A 26,730-nucleotide genomic window follows, 5' to 3' on the forward strand; every position below is an offset into this window, starting at 1 on the left:
TACACATGATAGAACAAGAATGTTTTGCGTGTGCACAGTACTGTATGTATCATAGCACAGCACGTGTGTGTGCTTATATGTGTGTGTGTGTGTGTGTGTGTGTGTGTGTGTAATGATGACTGTTCCATAAATGGCTTTGGTGATGCAAAATGATAGGTTCAGCCAGACAGAGATAAGTAACCAGACTGCTTTGTGTATGTGTGTGTGTGTGTGTGCACGCACGTGTGTGTGTGTGTGTGTGTGTGTGTGTATGTGGTTAGCACTAAACTGATTATACGCTGTGTGCAAACAGATCAGTCTGTGTGAATCATCATTCTGGCAGTGTTTCTGTACTAGAACATGAGGGGGCTAATGCTAATGCTAGCCTGCACGTGAAACATTATAGCTCATTGACTACTATTACTCTGTACATTCATTACTATAGAGAAGCTAATGCTAATGCTTGTCAGTACTTAGCAATAATGGGGCTAACATTAAGGTATAGGTACGGAGTGATAAAGTCTGTCTATACTGAGACTAAAACTGCTCGTTCTGGATCGTCTTAAAAACACCATACAATAATGCAAAACAAACGGACCAAAACAAACAATGCACAGAAGACAGAATCAAAAGCCAATGAAGTGTGAAAGCGTGAAGCTATCTTTCCCTCTCGATTTGTTCTCTAGTGCTCCTCTCATCAATTGATACTCCACTGAGTCACAAAGGGATGAGAGGATTGTCCAGGTTTCACAGCAAGGGGTGTCAGTGTGTGTGTTTGTGGTTGAGGGGTTGAACAGCCAGTTATATGTAACAATAGCCTCTTTTCACCTCATGTACAGCCTCCTTGCCTCTGGTTTCCATAATAATACACCTAATGCACCAGAGTTCTCCATTCATCATATAATATGATCTATTTATCTGTCTGTCTTTCCATGCAGCTACTTGTTCATCTGATTAATTCAAATGTCAGTCTACCAAAAATAATCTAAACTCTCTTATGCTCAATGTGAAGGCACACACACACACGCGCACACACACACACACACACACACACACACACACACACACACACACACACACACACACTCTCACAACACACACTCACAACACACACACACACACACACACACACACACACACTCACAAGCTTCCAGCATATTGCTTCAGCAACTCTCCATTGTCACCTCATGTGAAAGCAGAGAGGCAGCAGCAGAGCCAGTGAGAGAGTGAGAAAGAGAGAAGGGAGAAGGGAGGGAGGAAGGATTGCCAGGCAGCCTATACGCTCACAGGTTCTTCTGTGAGGTCCTGGTGCACAATCAGCTGATCCCTCCTTTCTCTCTCTCTCTCTCTCTCTCTCTCTCTCTCTCTCTCTCGCTCTCTCTCTCTCTCTCTCTCTCTGTCTCTTTCTCTGTCTGTCTCTCTCTCTCGCTCACTCACGGTGTAGGAATAGAGACAGAAGCAGCACATTCGAATGTTACTATCTTTGACAAGCTGAGCTCTGCACATACACTCATACTACACGCCCCACTGCATACACATACGGAGGTGGTGACATACGCACACGCACACACACACACACATACACACACACACACACACACACACATGCACACACGAACACACTCACACACGCGCACGCGTGCACACACACACACACAAACACACACAAACACACTCACACACACGCACACACGCACTCTGTAAAGGCTACCCCAAGGACAGCACGCGCAGGAAGAGACCCACATGAGTGCACACACACACACACACACACACACATACACACACACACACACACAAACAGACGTTCTTGCGCTGAGGCATTAGAGTCGGAGGCATACCAACAGAGAGGACGGAAAACTGCACTGGGAGCTGTGGGAGCTGAGGACAGACTGGACTGGGGAGACTGGGAATAATACTCTCTCTGTCTTTTTCTCTTTCTCTCCGTATGACAGCAGCTGAGAATTTCCCTTCACTCTACTAAGGACTTCATCTTTCTTTTTTTTTTCGATCTGTTTTTTTTTTTCTCTTTCCCTGCTGACAACTGCTCCTCTTCATTTGGTTGCTGATGGGAGCAGGAGAATAATTCCATTTCCATATCAGGGGATTATATTGATAACAATAAGTGCTATCTTGCCTGTGCCTTTCATTCTCCCTTTTTCTGCATTTTTCTTTTTTTATTCTTTTTTTTTTGGGGGGGGGGTGTTAAGGGAGAGACTGAGCACAGCTGCTGATTCTGGACGGAAATACAAAGAAAAGGTGAGTGATTCAGATAATCATTTACATACACACATACACACACATACATACAAACGTATACACATGCACACACACAGAAGGCAGTCTCCAAGTGTGACAGGTGTGTGTTGCTGTCTGTTTGGTGCTGATCTGTATGAAAGAGTTAAACCAACCAAAAACACTCTGCTTTTAGAAGCTGAATAGAAACCACTCTGTTTTAAGAGGGTGAATAGAAACCAACGTTAATTCTGAGCATTCTACAGTTGTGATGTGGTGTGTGTGATGTTATTTACAATTCTTACACTTACACTTACACATATGCTTACCCCATACAGGTTTACTATATGAGCTGTCAGCCAAACATATGTCCTCTTTACGTGTGTGTGTGTGTGCGTGCGTGTGTGTATGTGCGCGCGTGTGCCATAATGGACCCAACAGTGCATTTTCTACAGTTTGTATACATTATATATTGTATATCAATATGTGTATTTATGTGCGTCATCTAAAATCTGTGATCGTCTCTAAAGAAAACAGCACCTGTCCCTCATATAAACTCTGATAAAAGTCTGACATACATAGGCATGTACGAACAAAACACAAACACAAACACACATGTAGACACACACACACACACACACACACACATACATAAAATACAACTCATGTGAGCATCTAAAACACTCACCATCACCTGCTCAGAAATATATACAGGTACATACAGGACTATGATATAAATTCCGAGCGTGTGGATGATATATATGAGAGTGTTATTAATGCGTGTGTGTTGGCTGTGCTGTAGTCTACCCTCCATTGTGAAGATGAAGATGCACTCAATAATTGATGCCACAGGCTCCTGTGCTGCTTTGTTCTTACACTCACTATTCACCAACTTCCAGCTGCTACTGAGTCACAGTGTGGAAGTGTGTATGTGTATAAAAGAGAGAGAGAGAGAGACAAAAGAAGAGAGAGAGAGAGAGAGAGAGAAAGAGCGGTAGAGATGGATAAAGGAGGGGAACGGTCAGAGGGCTGGAGGGGTGTTTGTATTCCGCTATGATATCAGTCAAAGAGTCGCAGTGGTAGTGTATACAGCAGCATGGTGCAAAAGAATTAAAGTGATGATGGAGGAGTGGAGAGACAGATGAGGTAGGATGGATATGACAACACACTGCCCATATTCATACTGTGGGATTTACAGCCACACACACGTACCTTTAAATTACTGTAGCCTGTCATGGCAAATCAAAGAGACGGTGTGTGTGTCTTCATGTGTTTGTGCATATGCGTTTGTGTATATGTGATTGTGTATATGTGTGAGATGAATGAGACATGTGATCAGTATATTATAAACTCTAGACTATCATTTCATTCATCTCAGAGGATGAATAAGTCAGAGGGAGAGAGACTGAGAGGTGGAGAGAGAGAGAGAGAGAGAGAGAGAGAGAGAGAGATTTGTGGTAACTCTTTACCCCTTTCGTTCATCTGGGTTTGTTTTTTTATGGAGCTGCAACAGTAGCCTGTGAACAGTATACAGGCGCCATATTCTAAATAGTCTGTTTATTACAACCTCACACAGACGCAGACACTTACACACACACACACACACACACACGCACACACACACACACACACAGGCACTCATACATGCACACAAACCCACACACACACATACACACACACACACACACACACGCACACAGACACACACACACGCACATACACACACACACCCTCTCACCTTTGCCTCCATCATTCCATCTCCTCTTTCACAACCCTCATACCTCTGCCCCACTCTGTCACTCTATCTCTGTCCTAACCCCACCAAACCTCCACCCCCACTCTCAAAACACACACACACACACGCACACACACACACTCAAAACTATGTTCTGTATTACATAATAAGTGTTATATAATGTTACACACCATACATACAATGCTGAACATTGCTCTGTGTTTTATCCAGAAGGATGAGACAGTTGCTCACCTGCTTGTGTGTGTGCTCAGTCATTAATACCTTTATACATCTTATAAAGGGAGATGGTGTCGCTGTTTAGTACTGAGTTTAGAGCTGTGCTGACAGCTTACTGTAAACATCTCTAATTTAACACAATATATCATTTCACACATTTTCTTAGCAGAAGAGTATTTAATAATGTGTTATTAGGTCATGAAAACACCAGCTCCAGCGACTTGAGAGACATGTCTTCAGATTTCTCTCTCTCTCAGTTTCAATCATTAATAACTTTGGCTTTTTTATTCACTCTTTCTTTCCTACACTCCCCCTATTCTTCATGTGTCCCTTCCCTTTCATTCACATTTGTTCTCTCTCTCTCTCTCCTTCGTTCCTTCTGTGAGGGGAGACGGTCCCTGTGGAGAGTGTGTGTGTGTGTGTGTGTGTGGAGGTGAAGGGTGTGTTTGTGTAAACGGCAAAGACGTGCTGATATATTATTCATGCTAGCGAAAATACCAAGGGCTTATTTCTGATCATCTGAGAAAGACTAGCCTGCCGACTGTCTTTCACCACTGTGTGTTTGCATGTGTGTGTGTGTGTGTGTGTGTGTGAAGCACAGACACAGAGAAAGAGAAAGAGAGTCAGTTAAAAGGGGAACACCAGCCAGGCTGCACGCAATATCATCATCTCCAGACAACCTGTCAGTTGCCAGTCAGAAACCACAGTTTGAGATTATACAAATTCATTTGCCTTATGGATTTAAATATAAATATTTGCCTATGTAATAATATTTACCTACTCATCATAAAGGGAAGATTCTTCTTTTGTGATTTGGTGCATTTTGTGTGTGTACGCATCACTGTTTTTGAAGGAAAAAAATATGCCTGTAAATTTTTACAACATTTATGGCAAAAATGTTCCAGTAGCATGAGGTCAGCGTTAAGTACAATGGAAATTCTAAGATCAGCTTGTTTAGTGGTACTGCAGCTTGATTCCAATGGAACATTTGTCAAGTGAAAATGAAAAGAATCTGCACAATGGAAGCACATGGACCTGCAGAAAGACTTGACTATTTATTAGGCTATTCTCTCTGTCTCTCTCTTTCTCTCTCCCCCTTTGTATTCTCTGTTTCTCCCTCTCTGTCTTTGGATTTACTGGTATGTGATTGCTGATTTTCAGAGATGTTACAGCATTTTTGGACAGTGAGTGAATGTGTGTGTGTGTGTGTGTGTGTGTGTGTGTGTGTGTGTGTGTGTGTGCGCGTGTGTGTATGTATGTGTGTGCTATTTGAATTTTTTCCCCTGATTTTAGCCATAAGCCTCTGTAGCCTGGATTATTCTTTGTAATAATGATTAGAAACTGATTTTGCTGATTGTGTCTCTCCTTCTGTCTTTCTGTGAAGGGAGTGTGTGTGCGTGCGTGTGTGTGCGTGTGTGTGCGTGTGTGTGTGTGTGTGTGTGCACATGCGCTGATGTGTGTGTGTGTGTAAGGGACAGCAGGACGCTCCGACATGCAGCCAGCAGAGTGGCACCTTGGACTTACCACAACCTGCAGTCCAGGTGAGTCAACAGCAGAGCAATCAATCCATCCATCCATCCATCCATCCATCCATCCATCCATCCATCCAACCATCCATCCATCCAACCATCCAACCATCCATCCATCCATCCATCCATCCATCCATCCATCCATTTATATTATGGCTACCAGATCTTCAAGTGAATGAGTTTGTGTCTTCACACTGATCCATTAACTGCCTCTCACACAGTAAGTGATGGCTAAAACTCCAGTTACATTTAAAATCATCACCACTGTCACCATACATAATTACTGCAGCTGTTGTTAGTATTGGCAGTACAACGCTATGGTTCGGATATTGTTTTGAAGTCATAGCTGTTTTTCTTAGGGGTGTGTGAGTGTGTGACAAAGACAGAGAGAGCGGTCTAGATCAGACCAACAGAGGCAGTTCTGTGGCAGTGGATGGAACCATTTCCTGAGCAGTGACACAAGGAATGGTAGAGTGGCAGAATGTGATTAAAAAACACACGATGAAATGATTCACAGAAAAACAAAACAAAACAGAAAAAAAACATGATAAACCAAAGTATCCAACATTTTAGACTTTAATATATGCAGACATATTCTTTGCTTTTTAATCAAAATGTATACCATCTCCTCTAAATCCCTGAGTCTGTCTAATCTCTGACAGAAAAGAACTCATAAGAGAAAACGCACCACCACACATAAATGCACAGACGCACACACACACACACACACACACACACACACACACACACCCATGCACGCACTGCTCACTTATAGCAACAAAATTGCAAACAGTGAAAACCAATTTATTAAAATCTTCAGTGCAAGAGCCCTCAGAGTGAACCTGAGATATGCATGTCTACCAAAAGACTCACACCCACACACACACACACACACACACACACACACACACACACACACACACACACGTTTCAGAAACTGAGAAGACTCCTCCAGATTAATCTGAGGGATTAGAGATGGCATCCATTTTCTTTGCTGGGCATAGTGATGCCCCGTTGCTTCTGAACCAATCAGCTGCCAGATGGAGACAGAAAGAGGCTAAAGAACTCAAACCAACCATCTCAGTGCTGGACTAAACCCAGAGCTATTAGAGAGCTGAAGACCTATAATCTGGAGCCTGAGTCTGAGGTGTCTCACAGGGTGTGTGTGTGAAATACAGCCCTCCTTTGGCATGACAAGAGGTACCAGAAATGATTGTCCCATTGTGCTTTTTCTATTCCGCCAGCACCAGAAAGGCTGACCATGGTAGAACTGGGTGCTTAATGAGAGAGAGATGTACAACATCAGAGAGAAAAATGTTGGCTTTTACTTTTATTACCTGCTGAGAGAGAATCTGCATAAATTAGAGCCTTTTCTCTCGATACAGTTTCTTCTATTCTGGGCTCCCTCTTCAACACCATCCACCCTAGCTAAAAACTGCTATCTTGCTCACTCACTCCCTGCATCACTCTCTCTCTCTCTGTCTCTCTCTCTCTGTCTCTCACACACACACACATACACACACACAAAGCTGTTTCCTATGTAGTCTGACTATTATTGGTGTCTGTGGAACACTGTATGAGGAGCATATCATTTCCAAAGAATTGTGGATCATGGACACTCACACACACACACACACACACACACACACACACAGCAACACAGAGTGGAGTGGGTGGCGTCTCTTGAGAAATTCTGACAAATTAATAATGATTACATCAATTAGAGCAGGATATCAGCCTAAACATGACTCAGTACTCACTGTAGCATTCCTTTAGTCTTAGAGATTGTCAATTAGAAATCACATCACACAGAGAAACATTCACACACACACACACACACACACACACACACACACACACACACACACACACACATACACACACACACACACACACACACACACACACACACACAGAGAACAGAGGAAAACAGAGAGAAATAGAGCGCAAGAAATGTGAGCAAGCCTTGGAGCTACTATATAAATTAGAGTCACAATGCTCCTGTGATCTGTTCTAGTGGTATCATCTAAAAACACACCCACCCACCCACACAAACACACACACTCACAATATGTTCTGAGAGTATGCCCCAGGGTATACATTGACCTATCATATCTAATTCTGTTTTTGCTATGGATAATTGTCAGGTAAAGTATGTCATCTCTCTGCACCAGGCATAGGGGCGGGATGGGACAGAGAAACACAACACCACAGTAACTGCCGTGTCAGGAACTGGGTGGAAAATGCACAGTTAGGCATGACACCTATCAATGTTTAACGCGGCAGAGCCATGCGTGTGTATGTGTAAAAACAGGCTCTGCTTACAAACGGAGACAAGGCCAGTGAAGCGGGTGGGGTGAAGAAGAGGTGAGGAAGACGAGTAGCGACGTGGATAGACAGGTCTTTGTAAACGTTAGCCGTTCAGTGAGCTCAGGTTTCAGAGTGATAAGGTGAGGTTAAGCAATACAGTAAGGCCAGTCTGACAGTGAACAAATTTTCCATCGTTTGTGTCACTGCACATCTACTGACAGCTAATTATCCTCTTTCATACATTAATAATCTCTCTCTCTTACACGCATACACACACACACACACACACACACACACACACACACACACACACACGCGCAAGCACACACACACACACACACACACACCCACACACACAGACTAACTAGCTGCCAAGGATACATTTAATCAAGTTTTGAGAAGATATATGAAAGGACAAGAGTGTTGATTGACAGACAGAAGATGAGAGAAGAAGAGGGGTACTCTTCCTCTTTCACCTCTTCAATTTTCCTCCATACCACTGCTTTTGCGCCGCACTTCTCAGAGTAGAAGCTTCCGGAAAAGACTGATGGTACAGAGAGAGAGACAGAGCATTGCATGTGGATTACATCATGAGTCTCATATATTCTTAATATTCATGATGACAGCCCCTCCCCAGTATCCCTGTCTTCATATGGGACAATACAGCTCCACTGCATTAATGCTTTACAGTATAATCTGACTGCTCATTCAGTGCAGTCAGCCTCTCACAGACAAATACTGATAGTCAGAGTGTCAGTCATGCTTTGTATTAATGAAATGAAGAGCATGGCAGAATGACAGAGAGAGAGAGAGACACAGAGAGGCTGATTTGGGAGACTAGAAACTCAAGCACCTTTGGCCAGATATAATTTGCTTTTATTTTTGGTTAGATGAATAACTTACTGTAAATAGCATGTTTATATGTGTGTGAGAGTAAGTGGTTGTACGTGTGTGTGTATGTGTGTATGTGTGTGTGTGTGTATGCGTCTTGCCCCAATATTCTGCCTGCTTTAGGCAGACTACAACTGTCCGTCAGGCGCAGTCTAAATTAGAGCTGCACTGTGCTGTGGGTTTGTGGTGCGGTCACTGCCTTGGCTGACATTGACTCAGCTCATCAATAACACATGACAAGATTTGGCTTCCATCTCATGCCTCACACCTGCAGACCCAGCCAACACACACACACACACACACACACACACACACACACACACACACACACACACGGGCACATACACACACAGGCACACCCAGACAAACACACACACACACACACACACACACACGGGCACACTGGGCACATACACACATGCGGGCACACCCAGACAAACAAACACACACACATACACACTCACGCACACACTCACTCACTCACACACACACACACACACACACACACACACACACACACACACACACACACAGGCCTCTGGGTATTGGTCTTACTAATGCAGTGATCTAAAGACAGCAAACACTATGTTTGCTGGTGCTGATCACTCTGCTACATCCCTTCACACAGTCCATAACTGCAGACTACACTGTTAGATTTCTACACTGAAGACTGTTTTATCCTACACACTCTCTCTGTTAGCCAAATATATGATCAAACAAAAATATGTTTTAACTCCTGCATTCTCAATATATAATGACTCTCTCATTCTCTTTGTCTTTTTCTCCGGCAGCTCTGCTGTCTGTGCTGTGTATTTTGGTTACACAGCTGTGGTTGGGTAGTAGCTGTCCATCGGTGTGCATCTGTAATGCCTCTGAGGCAGACTGCAGCGGGCGTGGCTTGGTCTCTCTGCCCAGTCTGGGCCTTTTGCCTCCATCGACACACACACTCCTTCTGTCTAACAACAGACTCTCGTCGCTGGCGCCTGCCTCCTTCGCAAACCTCACTGCGTTGGAGCATCTCGATCTCTCCAACAACTACCTGGACAAACTGCCCGCAGGCGTGTTTGCGCAGCTGCCCAACCTGACTGCTCTGAGTCTGCGCAATAACAGCCTCACTGTGTTGGAAACAGAACTCCTGCAGGGTCTGCTGCAGCTGCGCACGCTTGACCTATCACTTAACGGCCTGTCTGTTGTGCCCGTGGGTCTTCTGGATGAACAGGCTGGCCTGCGCTGGTTGTCTTTAGCAGGGAACAGGCTCCATGCATTGGAGAGAGCAGCATTTGAACCCCTGGCAAACCTACAGCACCTGGAACTGGGCAACAATCCCTGGGAGTGTGACTGCAACCTCAGAGACTTTAAACACTGGATGGAATGGCTCCTGTACAGGGGTGAGGGAAGCAGAGCATGTGCTTGTATGTTGTGTGTGTGTGTATGTGTGTGTGTGTGTGTGTATGTGTGTGTGTGCGTGTGTGTGCGTGTATGTGTGTGTGTGTGTGTGTGTGTGTGTGTGTGTGTGTGTGTGTGTGTGCATGTGTGTGTGTGTGTGTGTGTATGTGTGTGATGGAAATAAAGTGGAAATAAAGGACAGATGGATGAGTATATGGAGAGGGGTGAAGAAGAAATGATCACATTGCTTCGAAGAGCTGGGTCTTAGCTCCTTGGAAAACATTTTTTCGAAAAGATTTTGGTGTTATTGTTACTAGGGTTACTATTAGGTCACTAATCTTTGAAATGAAAATTATCTGAATTCGTTGGACGTCCCCACAAGACATAAACCAAAAGCAGACTGTGTGAGTTCCAGGGTCTGACATGGATTTGAGCTTTCAGCCCCCATTATTTTATTATGTCACTCTGAGGCATACACACACTTTGAACGCATATTCTTTTCTTTCTCTGTATCCTTCCATCCAAATGCCCCCCCCCCATTTCCTGCTGCCTAAGGCTGAAATATGATGTGAATAGCAGAAGCCAATAAAGCTAGAGCAGGCTGAATGCATCAGAAACAACACTGTCATCCTCACAGGTAAAATAAAAAAAGAGAGGGAGCTGAGCTAGCTCTCTGCAATATTCATAGCACTGTTTTACAGAGACAGGAAAATACTATGAAGCCTAAAGAGATCTCTTTGTTCTCTGTTTGTGTCGGAGTGACAGCACAAGGGGGGAATCTGTGAGTGTGTATGTGTGTGTGAGAGTGTGTGTGTGTGTGTGTATAAGAGTTCTCTATATTTGTGTTCGTTTCAGCGTGCTTGACCCAGCTGTCCTCAGAAATGTGTGTGAGGTCTCTGTGTTGTGTATCTCTACAGCGATTCAAATACACAACAGGTCTGACAACAGACATGAGAGGCCGATGAGTCACGAAGTGTGTGTGTGCGTGTGCGTGTGCATGTGCGTGTGCGTGTGCGTGTGTTAGTCTACCAGTGGCTCATCAATTATATAGATTCTCCATCTCAAGCCATCTCCACTGCACTTTATCAGGGCAACACACACACACACACACACACACACACACACACACACACACACACACAAGCTCCTGACCCTCTCCACGCAGTGTCCCTGGTGCTTGACGTCTCTGTGGGTTTGGAGCTAATTCAGATTAATTACTGACATGGCTACAGCTTCATACGCACGGAGGCATGATAACACGTCACTTCTCTCTCTCTCTCCCCGTCTCTATCTCTCTCTCTCAGGTGGTTATGTGGATGCAGTGGAGTGTACATTGCCTAAGGACCTGCGTGGGCGGGATATCCGAGGCGTTCCCGTGGAGATGTTCAATTACTGCCTGCAGTTGGAGGATGAGAACGGGGCTGGGGCCGGGGGCACAAAAGGAGGTTCGCCACCTTGTAACCGCGCAACAGCGGCCCCACCCTCTGAGGGCATTGTAACTGCAGGGGAGGCGGGCTTACCGGACTGTGTGAAGCAGCGCTATCGTCCAGTGAGTGTGCGCAGGGCTATTGGTACAGTGGTAATCGCAGGCGTGGTGTGTGGCATCGTATGTATCATGATGGTCGCCGCGGCAGCGTACGGGTGTATTTACGCCTCCCTGATGGCCAAATACCAACGCGAACTGAAGAAGAGACAGCCACTCATGGGTGATGCCGAGGCTGAAACAGACCCCGACGACAAGCAGATCTCCTCAGTCGCCTAAGCGGTGGGTCAGGTGAAGGAGGCAGTCTTTAGCTGGTTTCTATAGATTCTTTCTAACTTTACAACAACAACAACAACAACAACAGTTCCTCATCCTTTGATCTGTGTCCAGCCTGGTGACTCTCCTAACAGCCAGCTATGAGACTCCATCCAAGTGAAAGACAGACAGTCACACAGACAGAATGACAAAGACAGACAGCAGAGCTGGAAAGAACCCCCCCCTCGCCTGCACATTTGCCCTCTGAACTATGATCTTCAACATAGCCGCGACTCAAGCACTTTATCTTTCCTCCTCTTTGTTCCTCTCTCCTCCCTCCCATGCTGGTCCATCTGGAGAAGGGATATGGATTTAAATAAAGAAGGGATTAAAAGACGCTGCCATTCTGTTCTGCTCCATCTCCTTCTGGAAGGTTCCATGCTAGCACTGACACGTGGGTAGTACAGTTTTCTTTGTGTCTCTGCTGTAGCGTGTGAATTAAATATGCACAAACTAAAACTGTTTCCAAAACACAGGGAACCTGCCCAGATAAACAAAGACTGTATCAGGAACAAGCAACAGTAATGTGATACAATATATAATCTATGATATCTCGTTAATATCATGTTATTTAAAAAAAAAAAAAGTTATATGTTCCATAAAATGTGACGTGACCCCTCTTCTGTATTTTTCTGTAACTGTTCTCTTTCATATCGAGTATTGATTTGTGTTTTATCATTTCTCTTTGTTAAACGGTAAACTCCTCTCCCCGTGATGTTCTAGCAGTTAGCTTTGGTTAAAAGAACCCATCTGCTCTTTACTCGTAATATTTGAAGAGTTTTTAGCTTAGTCCAGTTTTGTTGTTGTGTGTTAATCTCGTAGTACAGTAGCTCTCCGCAGAGTGGTCGGACAGGCCTGGAAGATTAATCTTCACAAGATTCATTTGTCCAGTGTAGGTCAATGAAGGAGACTTGTTGGCTGATCCTGAGAGAGAGGGAGAGTGTGGGGGTTGTTACCGACTGTGATCAGTTTAAACCTTTCCTGTAGGATTAAGGATAGCTTAAACCTGTCCTTTTGAGGTTTTGGGCGGATTAATGGTGGAGAAAGTTGTTTTTACATAAGTTACAGAGGTAACCTCTTTCCACAACATTTCTGAGGACAAAAGAATGGAATGGAAAAAAATGCAAAAGGTCCTGAGCTGATTAGAGTATCCCATCCTGTTATAATCAGTGAGTGTGTTATGTTGGAATGTGTTCCTGGTGTAGACTGTATGTGTATGTTATTGGTTCAATGTAATGAGATGAGCAACAGCCAAGGGCATGTAGCCAGAAGAGTGTTAGTCACTTAGTCCCAGCTTCAGTCTCTTCTGTGACGCTACTGGACGAGATCACATGAGCAGGAAAGGTGTGTGTATGCTTTCTTACACATATTAAAGATTGGACTGGATTCATGGTATTACCCAGGGCTACAAGAGGTCAAATATAGGATTTTTAGTTTAAACTTTGTCCCCTATTTTCAGTTTGTTTCTCAAGACAATTAAACCTGTGAGAGCTGTTTTCATCTCATCTAAGCCTCAACCCACTCAACCAACTTTCATTAATGAACAGCAGCAAACGGTCAGCTGGGTCTGTTAGTCTGACAAAATATCAGCACAGTAAGGGAGAGAGCTGGCAGGAGCAAGAGACAGAGCAAGAGAAAGAGAGAGAGAAAGAAAGAGAGTGTTAGAGTGTATACCCATATATACACTAACAATTTTATAATTTACTCTCTCTCTCTCTCTCTCTCTCTCTCTCTCTCTCTCTCACACTTTTTCTCTCTCCCTCTCTCTCCCTCTCTCTCTCTCTCTCTCTCTCTCTCTCTCTCTCTCTCTCTCTTGTCGAGGCTCAGGCATAGAGCAGTCTTGTCTAACGTTATCTGACATAATATAATCCATCATATTCACGTGTTCCTTATTGAATCTGATGTATTAAAAGGAAAATATCCCCAAGGACACATAACCACTTGCACTATGCTGCTATTTAATTAGGAGCAATACTGCAATCTAGTGGTGAGAAATATAATATGAGAATGCTGGCAATTTTTTGTTGTTAATTCAGTGCACATGATTCCATGATTAACTATGGAGAAGAGACAGAATATCTACCAATGGTTGGGAATTTACTCTCAACCTCTGTGATCACAAAGGAGAATGATTCCATACAAATTCGCAATGTGAAAATCAGTTTAATTTCTACTGTACGTTTTCAAGAATACTTTTGGATATATCTGTATGTCTTGACATTTTGGAACATATTCTGACTTATACACATGAACATATATGAAGTTTGAGAACTATGTGCAAGCAAATTCAAAACTGTGTCTTACACTGAAATCTAAAAAGATATCAAAAACAAAAAAAAGAAAAGCAGTTTGATTATGTGTTTAACCCTGCTGTGGTTTAATGTTAATTGTTTAATAAGTAGTTTACAAACATGTCCTGACTATAATCTTAAATATTAGATGGAGGTACACCTCTCTGTGTGTGTCGCAGTTTTTATTGAGTAAACACACACACACACACACATACACACACACACAGAGGCTGAGACTACACACACCTCACTGCGACACTATGCATACAAAGAAACCATAAACTACACACTTGTGCAGTCTAAGACTACACACACCTCAGCACAGCACACCACATTTCATATATACAACCTACAGTGTGAGACTACATACTCCAACAAACTACACACTGCAAACTACACACACAACAAACTACACTACACACAGGCAATGATACTCTCCAGCATATCTCACAGAACCTGTAATTGCAAAACTAATTCATACTTCACACCAACAGATAATACATCGACTCCCATAGAGAGAAAGGCAGTGAGCAGTGTGTGTAGCAGTGTGTACAAACATGCTTTCTTCCAAGCTAAAACACACATGGTGTAAACTTCAGTGTCCAATACCTGCATGTTCCACAGGTATATATATATATATATATACATATATTTATATGAGTGTATGTGTGTTTGAGTAAACAGGGCTAGACTGTCAACTATGCTACTCATGACCAAGCGTAGCATTTTAAACATGTTGACAAAGAAAGAGAGAGAGAAATGCTTCTTGAAATGGAATTGGCGCATCTACTTCATCTAATCATTTATTTATTTATTTATTTATCCATGTTTATTGATCTATTTATTTTATTTATTGTTTTTTTTTCTAAGATTGTTATAAGAAACTTCTATGGGATGAGACAAAATGCTTCTTTATTTTTCGCTCCAGATAAAAAGCTGTTTGCGATATTAAACGTGGGTTGTGAAAACCAATCTGTGAAATAATAAAGAATGTATTTCCTTAAACCTGTATGACTTTCAGCAGAATGCCACCACCCACTCTCTCCTTCTGTTTGTTTCTGTCTGTAAATAAGACCATCTCTACTCTTCTCCTTTTATCTGCGTTCTCTCCATCACACGCTCGTCTGTAAATAAGACCATCTCTACTCTTCTTCTTTTATCTGCGTTCTCTCCATCACACGCTCGTTGAGACAGGATCTCTCCTTCTCCCTCTCTCCGAGCTGTCATTCAAACCAACAGCAGAGAGAGAGTGGAAAAGGAGAGGAAAAGGGAGAAGAGAAGAGGTGAGGAGAGGACAAGAGGGAAGAGGGAGACTGTGTCTCTGTCTTAGTGGGGTAATCATTAATTATGCAAAGATGGACTGTCCCAAAATTCCCACCACAAAAAACCCCATCACCTGAAGCAGACAGATCAGACACATTCAAACATCCCTGGTCACCTGATACAGTATAAGACTCAACTTGAGGCCAAGTTAAGCAACTTAATCTGTCTGCCCTTCCTAGACTAGGACCATCTGATCAAGGTCCTGGCCCACATACACATCCAGTTCACTGGCTGATGGCTGAATAGCACTCACATGCACTGTTACCTTATCAACCAAAGCATCCCAAACACCACATGATCAACAACCGCTTAAAACAAAGAAGCAAGAGACAAAATCCAATAAAAAGAGAGAGAGGGAGACATTTAAAGAGAGAGAGAGAAAGGGAGGCAGAGGTAGGGAGGAAAAGAAATCCGCAGGTGTCTTACCTCCAGCGATGGCTGTCTTCTTCTCCACAGTAACGGTCACTGAGGTTGTAGCCACCACCACTGGAAGAAACAGTGAACACATGAGAGACAGAGCTGTTAGGATTCACCGAAACAGTGACTAAAGTTTGCACACACTTACAGAAAGAGAAAACAGTTGCGTGCTTTAACAGCTTGTTTAGATCAGTTCACTCAGTCCACAGAAAGGTTCATTCAGGGCTCAGTACTAACAGAGTCTTTGTTACAGAACCCAAAAATTAATGGTGACATGTTTAGACACATGACTCTGGTAACACTGTGGGGCCCCAAGTAAAACGTACAAGCAACAAACACAGCAGCGTTTTAAAAGGGCTTCTGTGTCGCTGGCCACTTTAATCCATTCCTATTTGAGTGTTTTAGTGCTCTGTGGACAGGTGTAAGAATTCTGTTTCTTTGTACATAATTATGGCTTTGAAGAGTTGATCTTGAATTTGAACAGGCTAAAAACCGTTAATGTGATCTTAAACATTAACTGATCCCTAGAAAAACTGACTGGCAATATAGATTGCATTATTATTGTTGTTGTTGTTGTTGTTGTTGTTGTTATTTCTACTGACAACAACAACAACACTAATGATAATAATAATAACAGAATACAAGGATGTGATACAATATGAGTCACATTTTTCTCTTATGCAACACACACACAGATGAGGAGAGGTGACATTGAGTATGCGTAATCTCCGACAGCCCTTAATGTGTGTGAGTCACAGTAGAGTTGTGCTGAGGCCAGCACTACACACACATACACACACACACACACACACACACCCTCACACACACACATATATCTTCCCAACAAAGTCACACAAATTCATCTACAATTTGAAGTTTGAGATTAGACTGGAGATGATGGCAAATTGTACCATGTTGTGTAGAACGAGTAGTGGATGAACAGAGATATGTGTAGTGTCAAAGCATGTGTTTGTGTGTGTCTGGGACTAAAACTGGGACCGGGACTCTTGTCAGTTGAAAACACTCACAAATACACACACACACACACACACACACACACACACACGAACACACACACGTACACGTACACGTACACACACACACACACACACACACACATACATACACACAGATGTATAAAATTCTCCCGGGAAGTAAAGGTGTTTGGACTGGCAGTTTGAAGCCTGTAGTTGTCTTCTAGGTCATGCAACACAGGCTTCCATTTTTGCTTGGCTTCCTGTCTCTAAAAATTCACTCTCATCAAAAATTCTACTGCACTCTCCAAAACACAGCACAAATTCCACTACACTCTCTGAACTAGTTATAAAGCCCTGAAAAAATGTTTCATACATGCCTAAAATCCTTTTAAATAACCAAATGGAAAAAAAGCAGACATGGAGGAAAGAGCTTTTATAACTGTTCCATTGTGCAGCACAGGCAAGCCATGCTTACTGAGAAACAGCCCATGCAGAGAGAGAGAGAGAAGGAGGGGGAGAGAGAGAGGGAGTAAGGGAGAGAGAGAGAGAGAGAGAGAGAGAGAGAGAGAGCATGCCACAGAGCTGTTTAAATACCATCCAGGTCCTCCTGCTCCAGGTCCTCCTGACTGGGGGAGGCACTAGAGTTGGTTTCATATTCTCTGAAAACATCTGAGAAGAGCAGGGCACCGTTAGTGCCTTTACTGATCAGTCTGATTCTTTGTGTGATAACATATGTCATGCATGTGTGTGTATGTGTGTGTGTGTGTGTTTGTATCTACACTTCCGATCTAAGTACAAATACCTGAGGACAGTATTGACCTGTGGATGGATTTACAAGACCCACTACCTGTGGGCTTTTAGTCCACACACTTACCAAGGTCCTGATAAACTCCTGAGTAGCACTGCCATGTGTTTTGGATCAGAGCCAGAGATGAGATGATAATTTCAAGGGGGTAGATAAGCCAAAGAACAGTCACACACCCCTTATATGTACACGCAAAACACCACACACTGCTTAGTGCTTTCTTGGTTTGGTTCACAGTTTGGTCACGGTTCACGGTTTGGTTCACAGTCCGGTGTGAGCAAACACTCTGTGTGAGTAAATCTGCGGCTACAGAGGGCCAGCGGTCCTGCTGTCATGGTAATGAATGGGAACAGGAGCATTTTAGTTAAGGTACCTCGTGTGTCCTCTTTAGGAACGTAGTAGAGGAATTTCCCAGCTGGATTTTCTGCTGCGCGGCGGTACCATAAAGGGAAATGGTCCAGCGTAAAAATATTCTCTTTGTCTGCAAGTGACAGGAACTTCCTGTTGAGACAACCAAACAGATAGAGTGATAAAATATTGGCCAGAGCCAGGAAGGGTAAAAGCAATGAGATCCCTTTGGGTGTTAGCATAGAGCTAATGTAAGTAAGACATCTGCCCAAAGTGTGGGTATGTAATACTGTAATGGGATGAGTGATAATCAGATAAGAGAAGGATGGAGGGATTATTTTGGGCTTGGCGCTAAGCCGGCCAGAGGCATGGAGATGTATAAGGGTGGAGGCAGCAGAAATGAACTGTTAATTAATTACAGCTACGAACGGTGACGCAGCCAACTCTAATAATGACCCTATAACTCAACCTAAGTATAACCACCATGATCACACCAATATAAAAATACGTAATGACTGTAAGCAGAACTCAGCAGCTGTCACGTTTCCTTCTGCTGAGGGTTCTGTCTGTTGCTGAGTAAAAACTGTGCTATGCGTCTGTGCAGTGAGAGTGGTGTGTGTGTGTGTGTGTGTGTGTGTGTGTGCTGTGTTCTTTATGCTGTGGGTAGCGTTGTGCGTTATCTGTGCTCACTTGGCAACTCGTTTCTCACTGCCCACATATCTCATCACTCTCATCAGCCCAGAGCGAGTGCCCAGGAACGCCATCTCTATCCCCTCATCCATTCTGCAGAAAAGAAGGGATGACAAACATGTTTATACAAGAAATAAAAGAAAAGAATAGCCTGGAGGGGTAAGACACTTGCAGGTAACCTCAGAGAAGAGATGCCTTGAGTGTAGGGGATGATAGGAGTTGTAGTGTTACCCCGAAGCATTAAGCATTATGGCTGTCCAATATGCCTCCATGGGAGCTGTCACCACCGCATCAAACAAGGTCTGTCGCAAGAGATCCCCATCACCTAGGAAAACAACATCTCTGTCAACACAAGTACTCAGCCCTTCTGTCCTACAGAAGGGGGTTCAGTTATGAGGCAGAGGGGATGTGATTTAGACACTGGGATTTGTTGAGCAATACAGACTTTAGGGTTTGTCTAGCAATACAGACTTAAGCTTGTGTCCATGGAAAAAAGATTAAGATTAGTCACAGACTGGACTCAAACACTGTCCCACACAGGTTGACATTAATAGATTTAATAAGACTAATGTTTGTGTAAAATGATAGATACATAAGTAACACTGATGGATATGCAAATGAATGGCACACTCACATTCCAGATCAGGTTCTTTGCCTTTGAGGAAGCGGATTACGGCCTGTAACTGCGTGAGTTTACGGTGATGAGGGTCAATATCCGTCTCACAGTATGTCCTGATACAACACACACGCACACACGCATGCGCGCACACACACACACACACACACACGCGCACATACATACAGATGAGCCTGCTGGTCAAATTTCAGTATATATACAGATCAGAGCAGCAATACATGTGGATTTAATTTCTCTGTCACTCTCACACACCTAGGTATTTACTCACCACTCATTAGCAATAGTCACGTCAGATGCTGTCAGGTCATGCAAACCTGTAGGACAGACGGACAGAACAGGAGAGAGGAGAAGGAGAGGGAGGAGGTTCAGAAGTATAACGCTGGAAAAACCTTGATATACAGGGATATATAAGGTCCAGTGATAGAGATGGGACTGTATAAAGAAGAATGACCAGTACCTTCTTCCACAGACACATTTCCAACAAAGATATATTCTCCATGGCCCCGAGTCAGCACCATACCAAGACTGGAATAAACACACACACACACACACACACACACACACACAGGCACATGTACATTAAGATAAAACTACTGATGCAATTTATGATAAAATCAGATTCTTGACTAAAGCATGCTAAACACACACCTGAATGGAGTCTCATTGATTGTGGTGTAAAAATAGTCATTTCTCAGAAATAAGACTCTTCTCTGTGGAGAGAACAACATACAGTTACATAAACTGAAAACAGATCTGAACGTCTCATGTTCAGAGTACAGATCTGAACATATAACATTGTTCTTGTAATGATAATTGCTATTATTAGTAGTAGTAGTAGTAGTAGTAGTAATAAGAATACTATTAATAAAAACAAGCAGTAGTAGTAACAGAAATATCATTGCCACATATATAAGTCATGCAGTGATCACTTACCCCTTTCTCTATCGTGGCTCTCACACCCAATGACAGTGTTCCTGTTTCCCCTTTCACCATCGCTGTCCTCAGCTATACACATAACACACACACACACACACACACACACACACACACACACACACACACACATACACGAGTATTAATATTAAATAAACTTTATAGAGATGCTGATATTCCTGTTGTGGGTGTGCGAGTGCCTGGCTTGAGTAAGTGTGTGTATGTATTGCATGTGAGTTTGTCTGTGCATGTTCTCAGTGAGTGTCTGTCCATGCTGAGTGTGTGCTTGTGTGTGTGTGTGTGTGTGTGTGTGTGTATCTGGGTGTGCATATGTGTACTTACTATCTCTTCTGTATCCTCCCACTCCACCTCAGACAAGTCAACACTGTTGTAGTTGGGCTTTGGCTTTAGTTTCTTCCCCTCTTTATACTGAATAACAGACACACACACACACACAGCAATGTACATAAAGATATGCACACAGAGGCATGCATGTACACTAAAACATGCACACACTGGGATGCAGATATAAAGGCATGTGCAATCACATATGCTTTCTCACACAGACACGAACCAACGCGTAGTAAAAATGAATGAGATAGAGGACTCACCAGAGGGCGGAGGTCAGGGTGGGATAAGATGTAGCCATTGTTGGTGATGAGGAATGCATAACCGTGGACTCCCAGCTGCAGACACACACACACACACACACACACACACACACACACAAACACACACAGTGCGGTTTAACATCCAGGTAAACATTGCATATATGTGGCTATGACACCACATCAGCACACAGATGTAGAATGGGTAGAGTGTTTGTGTGTGTGTGTGTGTGTGTGTGTTTGTGTGAGGGAGAGAATCGGTAAGAACAGTACCTTATACCGAGGAGCCAATCTCATCAACTCTCTCAGAGGAACATCAGTCCCCACGACACCTAACAAAATGCCATGAGATAACTGGAGAGAAAAAGGAAATGAGAGAAATAAATCAGACAAAATAACTATATTTTTCAATTTAAAAAAAAATCCTGGGGGTATAAATGTTGGGCAAGCCGTAGAGAACATCATTCTTTCTCTCAGAACACATACACATAGAAAACATAACACTTTATTTGTGAATATAGACTTAGAGCATTATTCCATGAGTTAGCAACTAAAAATCTGCATGTGTTGTAATTTAAATGTCAAGAGCAGTGTCTGGCAGGTCAGTGACTCACCGTCTCCTCTTTTTTACTAAACACGGGCATAGCCACTGATGTCATTAACAATAGACTCTGAGCCTGACTGTTAAAAAGCTGAGAGAGAGAAAGACAGAGAGAGAGAGACAGAGAGAGAGAGATGGCATCTAGTCAAACATAGTTAAACAATTTATTAGACAATATAAATTAACTCCTGAGGTGTAATTAAAAATACTACTCTACTGTTTCTCCTCAGTGGTAAGTTCATAATAATCATCTACTGTTACTCCTCTAGGGTAAGTTTATAATAGTCCTCTACTGTTACTCCTCTAGGGTAAGTTTATAATAGTCCTCTACTGTTACTCCTCTAGGGTAAGTTTATAATAGTCCTCTACTGTTACTCCTCTAGGGTAAGTTTATAATAGTCCTCTACTGTTACTCCTCTAGGGTAAGTTTATAATAGTCCTCTACTGTTACTCCTCTAGGGTAAGTTTATAATAGTCCTCCACTGTTTCTCCTCAGTGGTAAGCTCATAATAATCATCTACTGTTACTCCTCTAGGGTAAGTTTATAATAGTCCTCTACTGTTACTCCTCTAGGGTAAGTTTATAATAGTCCTCTACTGCTACTCCTCTAGGGTAAGTTTATAATAGTCCTCTACTGCTACTCCTCTAGGGTAAGTTTATAATAGTCCTCTACTGTTACTCCTCTAGGGTAAGTTTATAATAGTCCTCTACTGTTACTCCTCTAGGGTAAGTTTATAATAGTCCTCTACTGTTACTCCTCTAGGGTAAGTTTATAATAGTCCTCTACTGTTACTCCTCTAGGGTAAGTTTATAATAGTCCTCTACTGTTACTCTTCAGGGGTAAGTTTATAATAATCTTCTACTGTTACTCCTCTAGGGTAAGTTTATAATAGTCCTCTACTGTTACTCCTCTAGGGTAAGTTTATAATAGTCCTCCACTGTTTCTCCTCAGTGGTAAGCTCATAATAATCATCTACTGTTACTCCTCTAGGGTAAGTTTATAATAGTCCTCTACTGTTACTCCTCTAGGGTAAGTTTATAATAGTCCTCTACTGCTACTCCTCTAGGGTAAGTTTATAATAGTCCTCTACTGCTACTCCTCTAGGGTAAGTTTATAATAGTCCTCTACTGTTACTCCTCTAGGGTAAGTTTATAATAGTCCTCTACTGTTACTCCTCTAGGGTAAGTTTATAATAGTCCTCTACTGTTACTCCTCTAGGGTAAGTTTATAATAGTCCTCTACTGTTACTCCTCCAGGGTAAGTTTATAATAGTCCTCTACTGTTACTCCTCTAGGGTAAGTTTATAATAGTCCTCTACTGTTACTCCTCTAGGGTAAGTTTATAATAGTCCTCTACTGTTACTCCTCTAGGGTAAGTTTATAATAGTCCTCTACTGTTACTCTTCAGGGGTAAGTTTATAATAATCTTCTACTGTTACTCCTCTAGGGTAAGTTTATAATAGTCCTCTACTGTTACTCATCTAGGGTAAGTTTATAATAGTCCTCTACTGTTACTCCTCTAGGGTAAGTTTATAATAGTCCTCTACTGTTACTCCTCCAGGGTAAGTTTATAATAGTCCTCTACTGTTACTCCTCTAGGGTAAGTTTATAATAGTCCTCTACTGTTACTCCTCTAGGGTAAGTTTATAATAGTCCTCTACTGTTACTCCTCCAGGGTAAGTTTATAATAGTCCTCTACTGCTACTCCTCTAGGGTAAGTTTATAATAGTCCTCTACTGTTACTCCTCCAGGGTAAGTTTATAATAGTCCTCTACTGTTACTCCTCTAGGGTAAGTTTATAATAGTTCTCAACTGTTACTCTTCAGGGAATAAGTTTATAAAAGTGCTCTAAGATTTGAGGTGCTCTTTACCTCTGCTGTGTTGGGCAGCTGATGTGATGATGAGGGAGGGTGGAGACAGATGAGAGGGATGGACATACATGAGGAAAACAGAGAAACACATACTGAAAACAGATGGTATAACATGAATAGTGACAGAGTGACAGGCAGACAGAGCCCAGAGTCACCCTGAGGGAGAGGACATTGATGAAGAGGATAGTGATGAAGATCATGGTCTGATGATGTTAAGGACTCACGACTGATTAACAGAAGAAGAGATGGAGAAATAGTACAGGAAACGCACCACACTATCCATGTAAGCCTCAGTCCAGATGATGTCATGGTCATGGTTGATAACCATTGGTCGACTCAGCACATGCAGATACTCCATCACATTCTCCTGAACATCAGCCAGAGTGGAGATATGGGTGTAGTAACCTGAGGACATTTACATTTCATTCATTTAGCTGAAGCTCTTACCATTTTTTTCTATCAAAGAGTGAAGACCTTTAAGTTAAGTGGCTTTCTCAAAGCTTGAGGCAATCAAACCCACAGTCATTCAGAGCCATTTTTGTCAAATAGAAGCCACTTTTACTGCACACCGACACACTCCTACACACACACATACACACACACACACACACACACACACACACACACACACACACACACACACACACAAATGCACACACATATACCTGATTGAAATGGAATGAATGGCTTCTTATACAGTAAACTCGGATTACTGTTTTTAACAGGTAATCAGGTGTGATTAAACCCTGTTTTTATAATGTACTGCATGTTCTATCTGACCTGCAGTGAGCTAATTAGCCAGTAGAGGGCAATGCGCGCACACACACACACACACACACACACACATATACACACGCGCGTGCACACACACGTACACACACACACACACACACACAGAGCAGAGCAACAGTGTAAATAAAGACCATATGAGGTTTCATAATAAAGTTATAAAAAGGACCAAGATTATGATCTAGAGATTAGGCTGCTGATTTACATCCACAGTTACTAGGCAATCATAGAATGGAAATACACTAATGTTTATGGCAACACCATGGTGAAACTTGTGAAACTACTTCTAGGTCTCTAAGAAGACTAACATCTGGTCCAGCAGGCTAGAATCTCTGACCAACAACCCAACTGGCCAAGTGATCAACACTCAAAGAGGACATCCTTAACACACACTCAACACATACACAACATATTTCCTCCATACTGCATGTTAATAAAATCATCCATGCTGGTTAGTAATCTCTGTTAAAAAGATTTGATATTGTTTACAGTCTTTGAATGGGTTTTTTAATGAAATAAATTTCAAATGATTTTAAATGATTTTGTTACAGGTTGCTCATTTTATTCTCAATTCAGAAGCTGAACACTATTCCCACCTTTATTATTGCAGGCAATCCACTTCACATTATCTTCAAAGGTCAGCTCGCGGCCAATCAGATAAGTAAACACACGCACCTGTTTAAGAGGAAAGGTTCGTCATAACATCTTTGCTTTGCGGCAGTAGTACAAACAAACACACACAGTGACTGACAGATCAGGGTGTCTATGTGTATGAGCCATATGGGGATGTATTAATTAGTGTTTACGCTGAGTTTCAGTATGTTGTATATATTTGAATTTTGCTTTTTAACATAAGCAACATTTAAAAAATAAACACTGATTCCACAGATGGAGGTGACACTGTGCAGTGTGTGTCTGTGCAAGTGTATGTGTGTGAGTGTGTGTGTGTGAGTTACCCTGCGTTCAGGCCAGTTGAACTCTTCAAACACATCCTGGAAATCCTCCATGGCTCCATCAGTGATCAACATGATAGCCTGATTACACAGACTACCTCTACCCGCTGCCGCAGCCTACTCACACACACACACACACACACACACACACACACACACACACACACACACACACACAGACACACACACACACACACACACACACACACACACACACACAGACACACACACACGCACACACACACACAGGCATTAGGTACAGATACAGACACATACAGCAAATACACATACATGAAATTATAACTAAATATTATTCCTGTGTGTATTGTGTGAAGGGCTGATGGTAAACAAGCTCTTTAAATGAATTAAGAATATTTTAGTATTCCTGAATTCCAGGTCAGTTCGCTCACAAACTCCCTTCTATGTGCACACACCTCATTTAGGATGCGGAAGGCCTCTTTCATGGCTTTCTTCACTTTGCCCTCTCCCTTTACATGCAGCTCCTCCACCAGCAGCTTAAAGTGCTGCAACAACAGATTAACAGAGACAGAGAGTGAGCATGAAATCAAACACAGCCATAACTATAGGCATGGTTAAAGTTAAATGATAACAAACAAAAGAAAAAGAGAAAGACATGGTGAAAAACACAGCAATCAGAGCATTACGTCAGGGAAGACAAGCTAATAAATCTTAAAGTCAAGCAAGAAAAATCTTGAGTGAAGCTGAAATCAGTTACCGAAACCTCTCTTAGGAGGCTGAAATGTCCGTGCAACATGTGATAGTGCTGTAATAATGGCACAAATTAGCTCAGTCTGTGAGACAACACATGGGAGAGCTACTGAAGTATGGTGCACTAATGCCATACAAAGCAGGAAGACATTAGACGCTATGCTAATCCATTTTATCACAAGCACAAACAGTATTACTAAACACACACACACACACACACACACACAGAGAGTACCAGGGATTACGTGGATGTTGGCACATAATACTGAAAGAAAGCTAGAAACAATTTGCACTTTGTGTGGAAAAAAAAGACTATTTGAGTCTGTGAGAATATAAATGTGCATAAACTGGATTTTGAAAAAAAGAGCTGAGAAGAAGAGATGCATTTTCATGAGATTATTTCTGAGACTACTGAGAAGAGATTATTTTCTTTTTTGTTCTTCACTTCACTAAGACATAACAAACCGCAATTTAGACAGAATGATCTTTCACTGACCATGCACTACGTACCAGCGAACAGTGTCAGAATCAAAATAATACTTGTGTGTGTGCTTGAGTCTGTGTTCACACAGCAAATTTACAAGTGTTACTTCCAGTGCTTAATCTCCTGAGTTGAACAGAGTTCGGCTCGGAGTTATTGTTTAAAAATCCTTTAACACCA

The 26,730-nt window shown here is 42.5% G+C and overlaps 2 protein-coding genes across 2 annotated transcripts in view; one reads left to right on the forward strand and one right to left on the reverse strand.

The window, feature by feature from the left end:
- cacna2d4a (calcium channel, voltage-dependent, alpha 2/delta subunit 4a) overlaps window positions 1-26,730 on the reverse strand; it is a 63,273-nt gene that overhangs the window by 22,508 nt on the left and 14,035 nt on the right. Inside the window, exons 10-27 of the mRNA XM_030766339.1 lie at window positions 25,775-25,864; window positions 25,344-25,457; window positions 24,984-25,062; window positions 23,870-24,003; window positions 23,599-23,616; window positions 21,741-21,818; window positions 21,400-21,480; window positions 21,130-21,204; window positions 20,861-20,947; window positions 20,519-20,590; window positions 20,234-20,295; window positions 20,043-20,110; window positions 19,854-19,899; window positions 19,583-19,680; window positions 19,180-19,273; window positions 18,949-19,041; window positions 18,284-18,411; window positions 16,138-16,197 (exon numbers count right to left, since the gene is read on the reverse strand). Coding sequence (XP_030622199.1) covers window positions 16,138-16,197; window positions 18,284-18,411; window positions 18,949-19,041; window positions 19,180-19,273; window positions 19,583-19,680; window positions 19,854-19,899; window positions 20,043-20,110; window positions 20,234-20,295; window positions 20,519-20,590; window positions 20,861-20,947; window positions 21,130-21,204; window positions 21,400-21,480; window positions 21,741-21,818; window positions 23,599-23,616; window positions 23,870-24,003; window positions 24,984-25,062; window positions 25,344-25,457; window positions 25,775-25,864 — 1,477 coding nt within the window. The remainder of the gene's footprint in view (window positions 1-16,137; window positions 16,198-18,283; window positions 18,412-18,948; window positions 19,042-19,179; window positions 19,274-19,582; window positions 19,681-19,853; window positions 19,900-20,042; window positions 20,111-20,233; window positions 20,296-20,518; window positions 20,591-20,860; window positions 20,948-21,129; window positions 21,205-21,399; window positions 21,481-21,740; window positions 21,819-23,598; window positions 23,617-23,869; window positions 24,004-24,983; window positions 25,063-25,343; window positions 25,458-25,774; window positions 25,865-26,730) is intronic.
- Window positions 5,676-12,061, forward strand: lrtm2a (leucine rich repeat transmembrane protein 2a). Its single transcript, XM_030779520.1, has 3 exons — window positions 5,676-5,724; window positions 9,705-10,301; window positions 11,604-12,061. The coding sequence occupies exons 1-3, from the start codon at window positions 5,676-5,678 to the stop codon at window positions 12,059-12,061; spliced, it is 1,104 nt and encodes a 367-aa protein (XP_030635380.1).

The sequence above is a fragment of the Chanos chanos genome, chromosome 1 (genome assembly GCF_902362185.1).
Source record: "Chanos chanos chromosome 1, fChaCha1.1, whole genome shotgun sequence".
NCBI classification, from domain to species: Eukaryota; Metazoa; Chordata; class Actinopteri; order Gonorynchiformes; family Chanidae; genus Chanos; species Chanos chanos.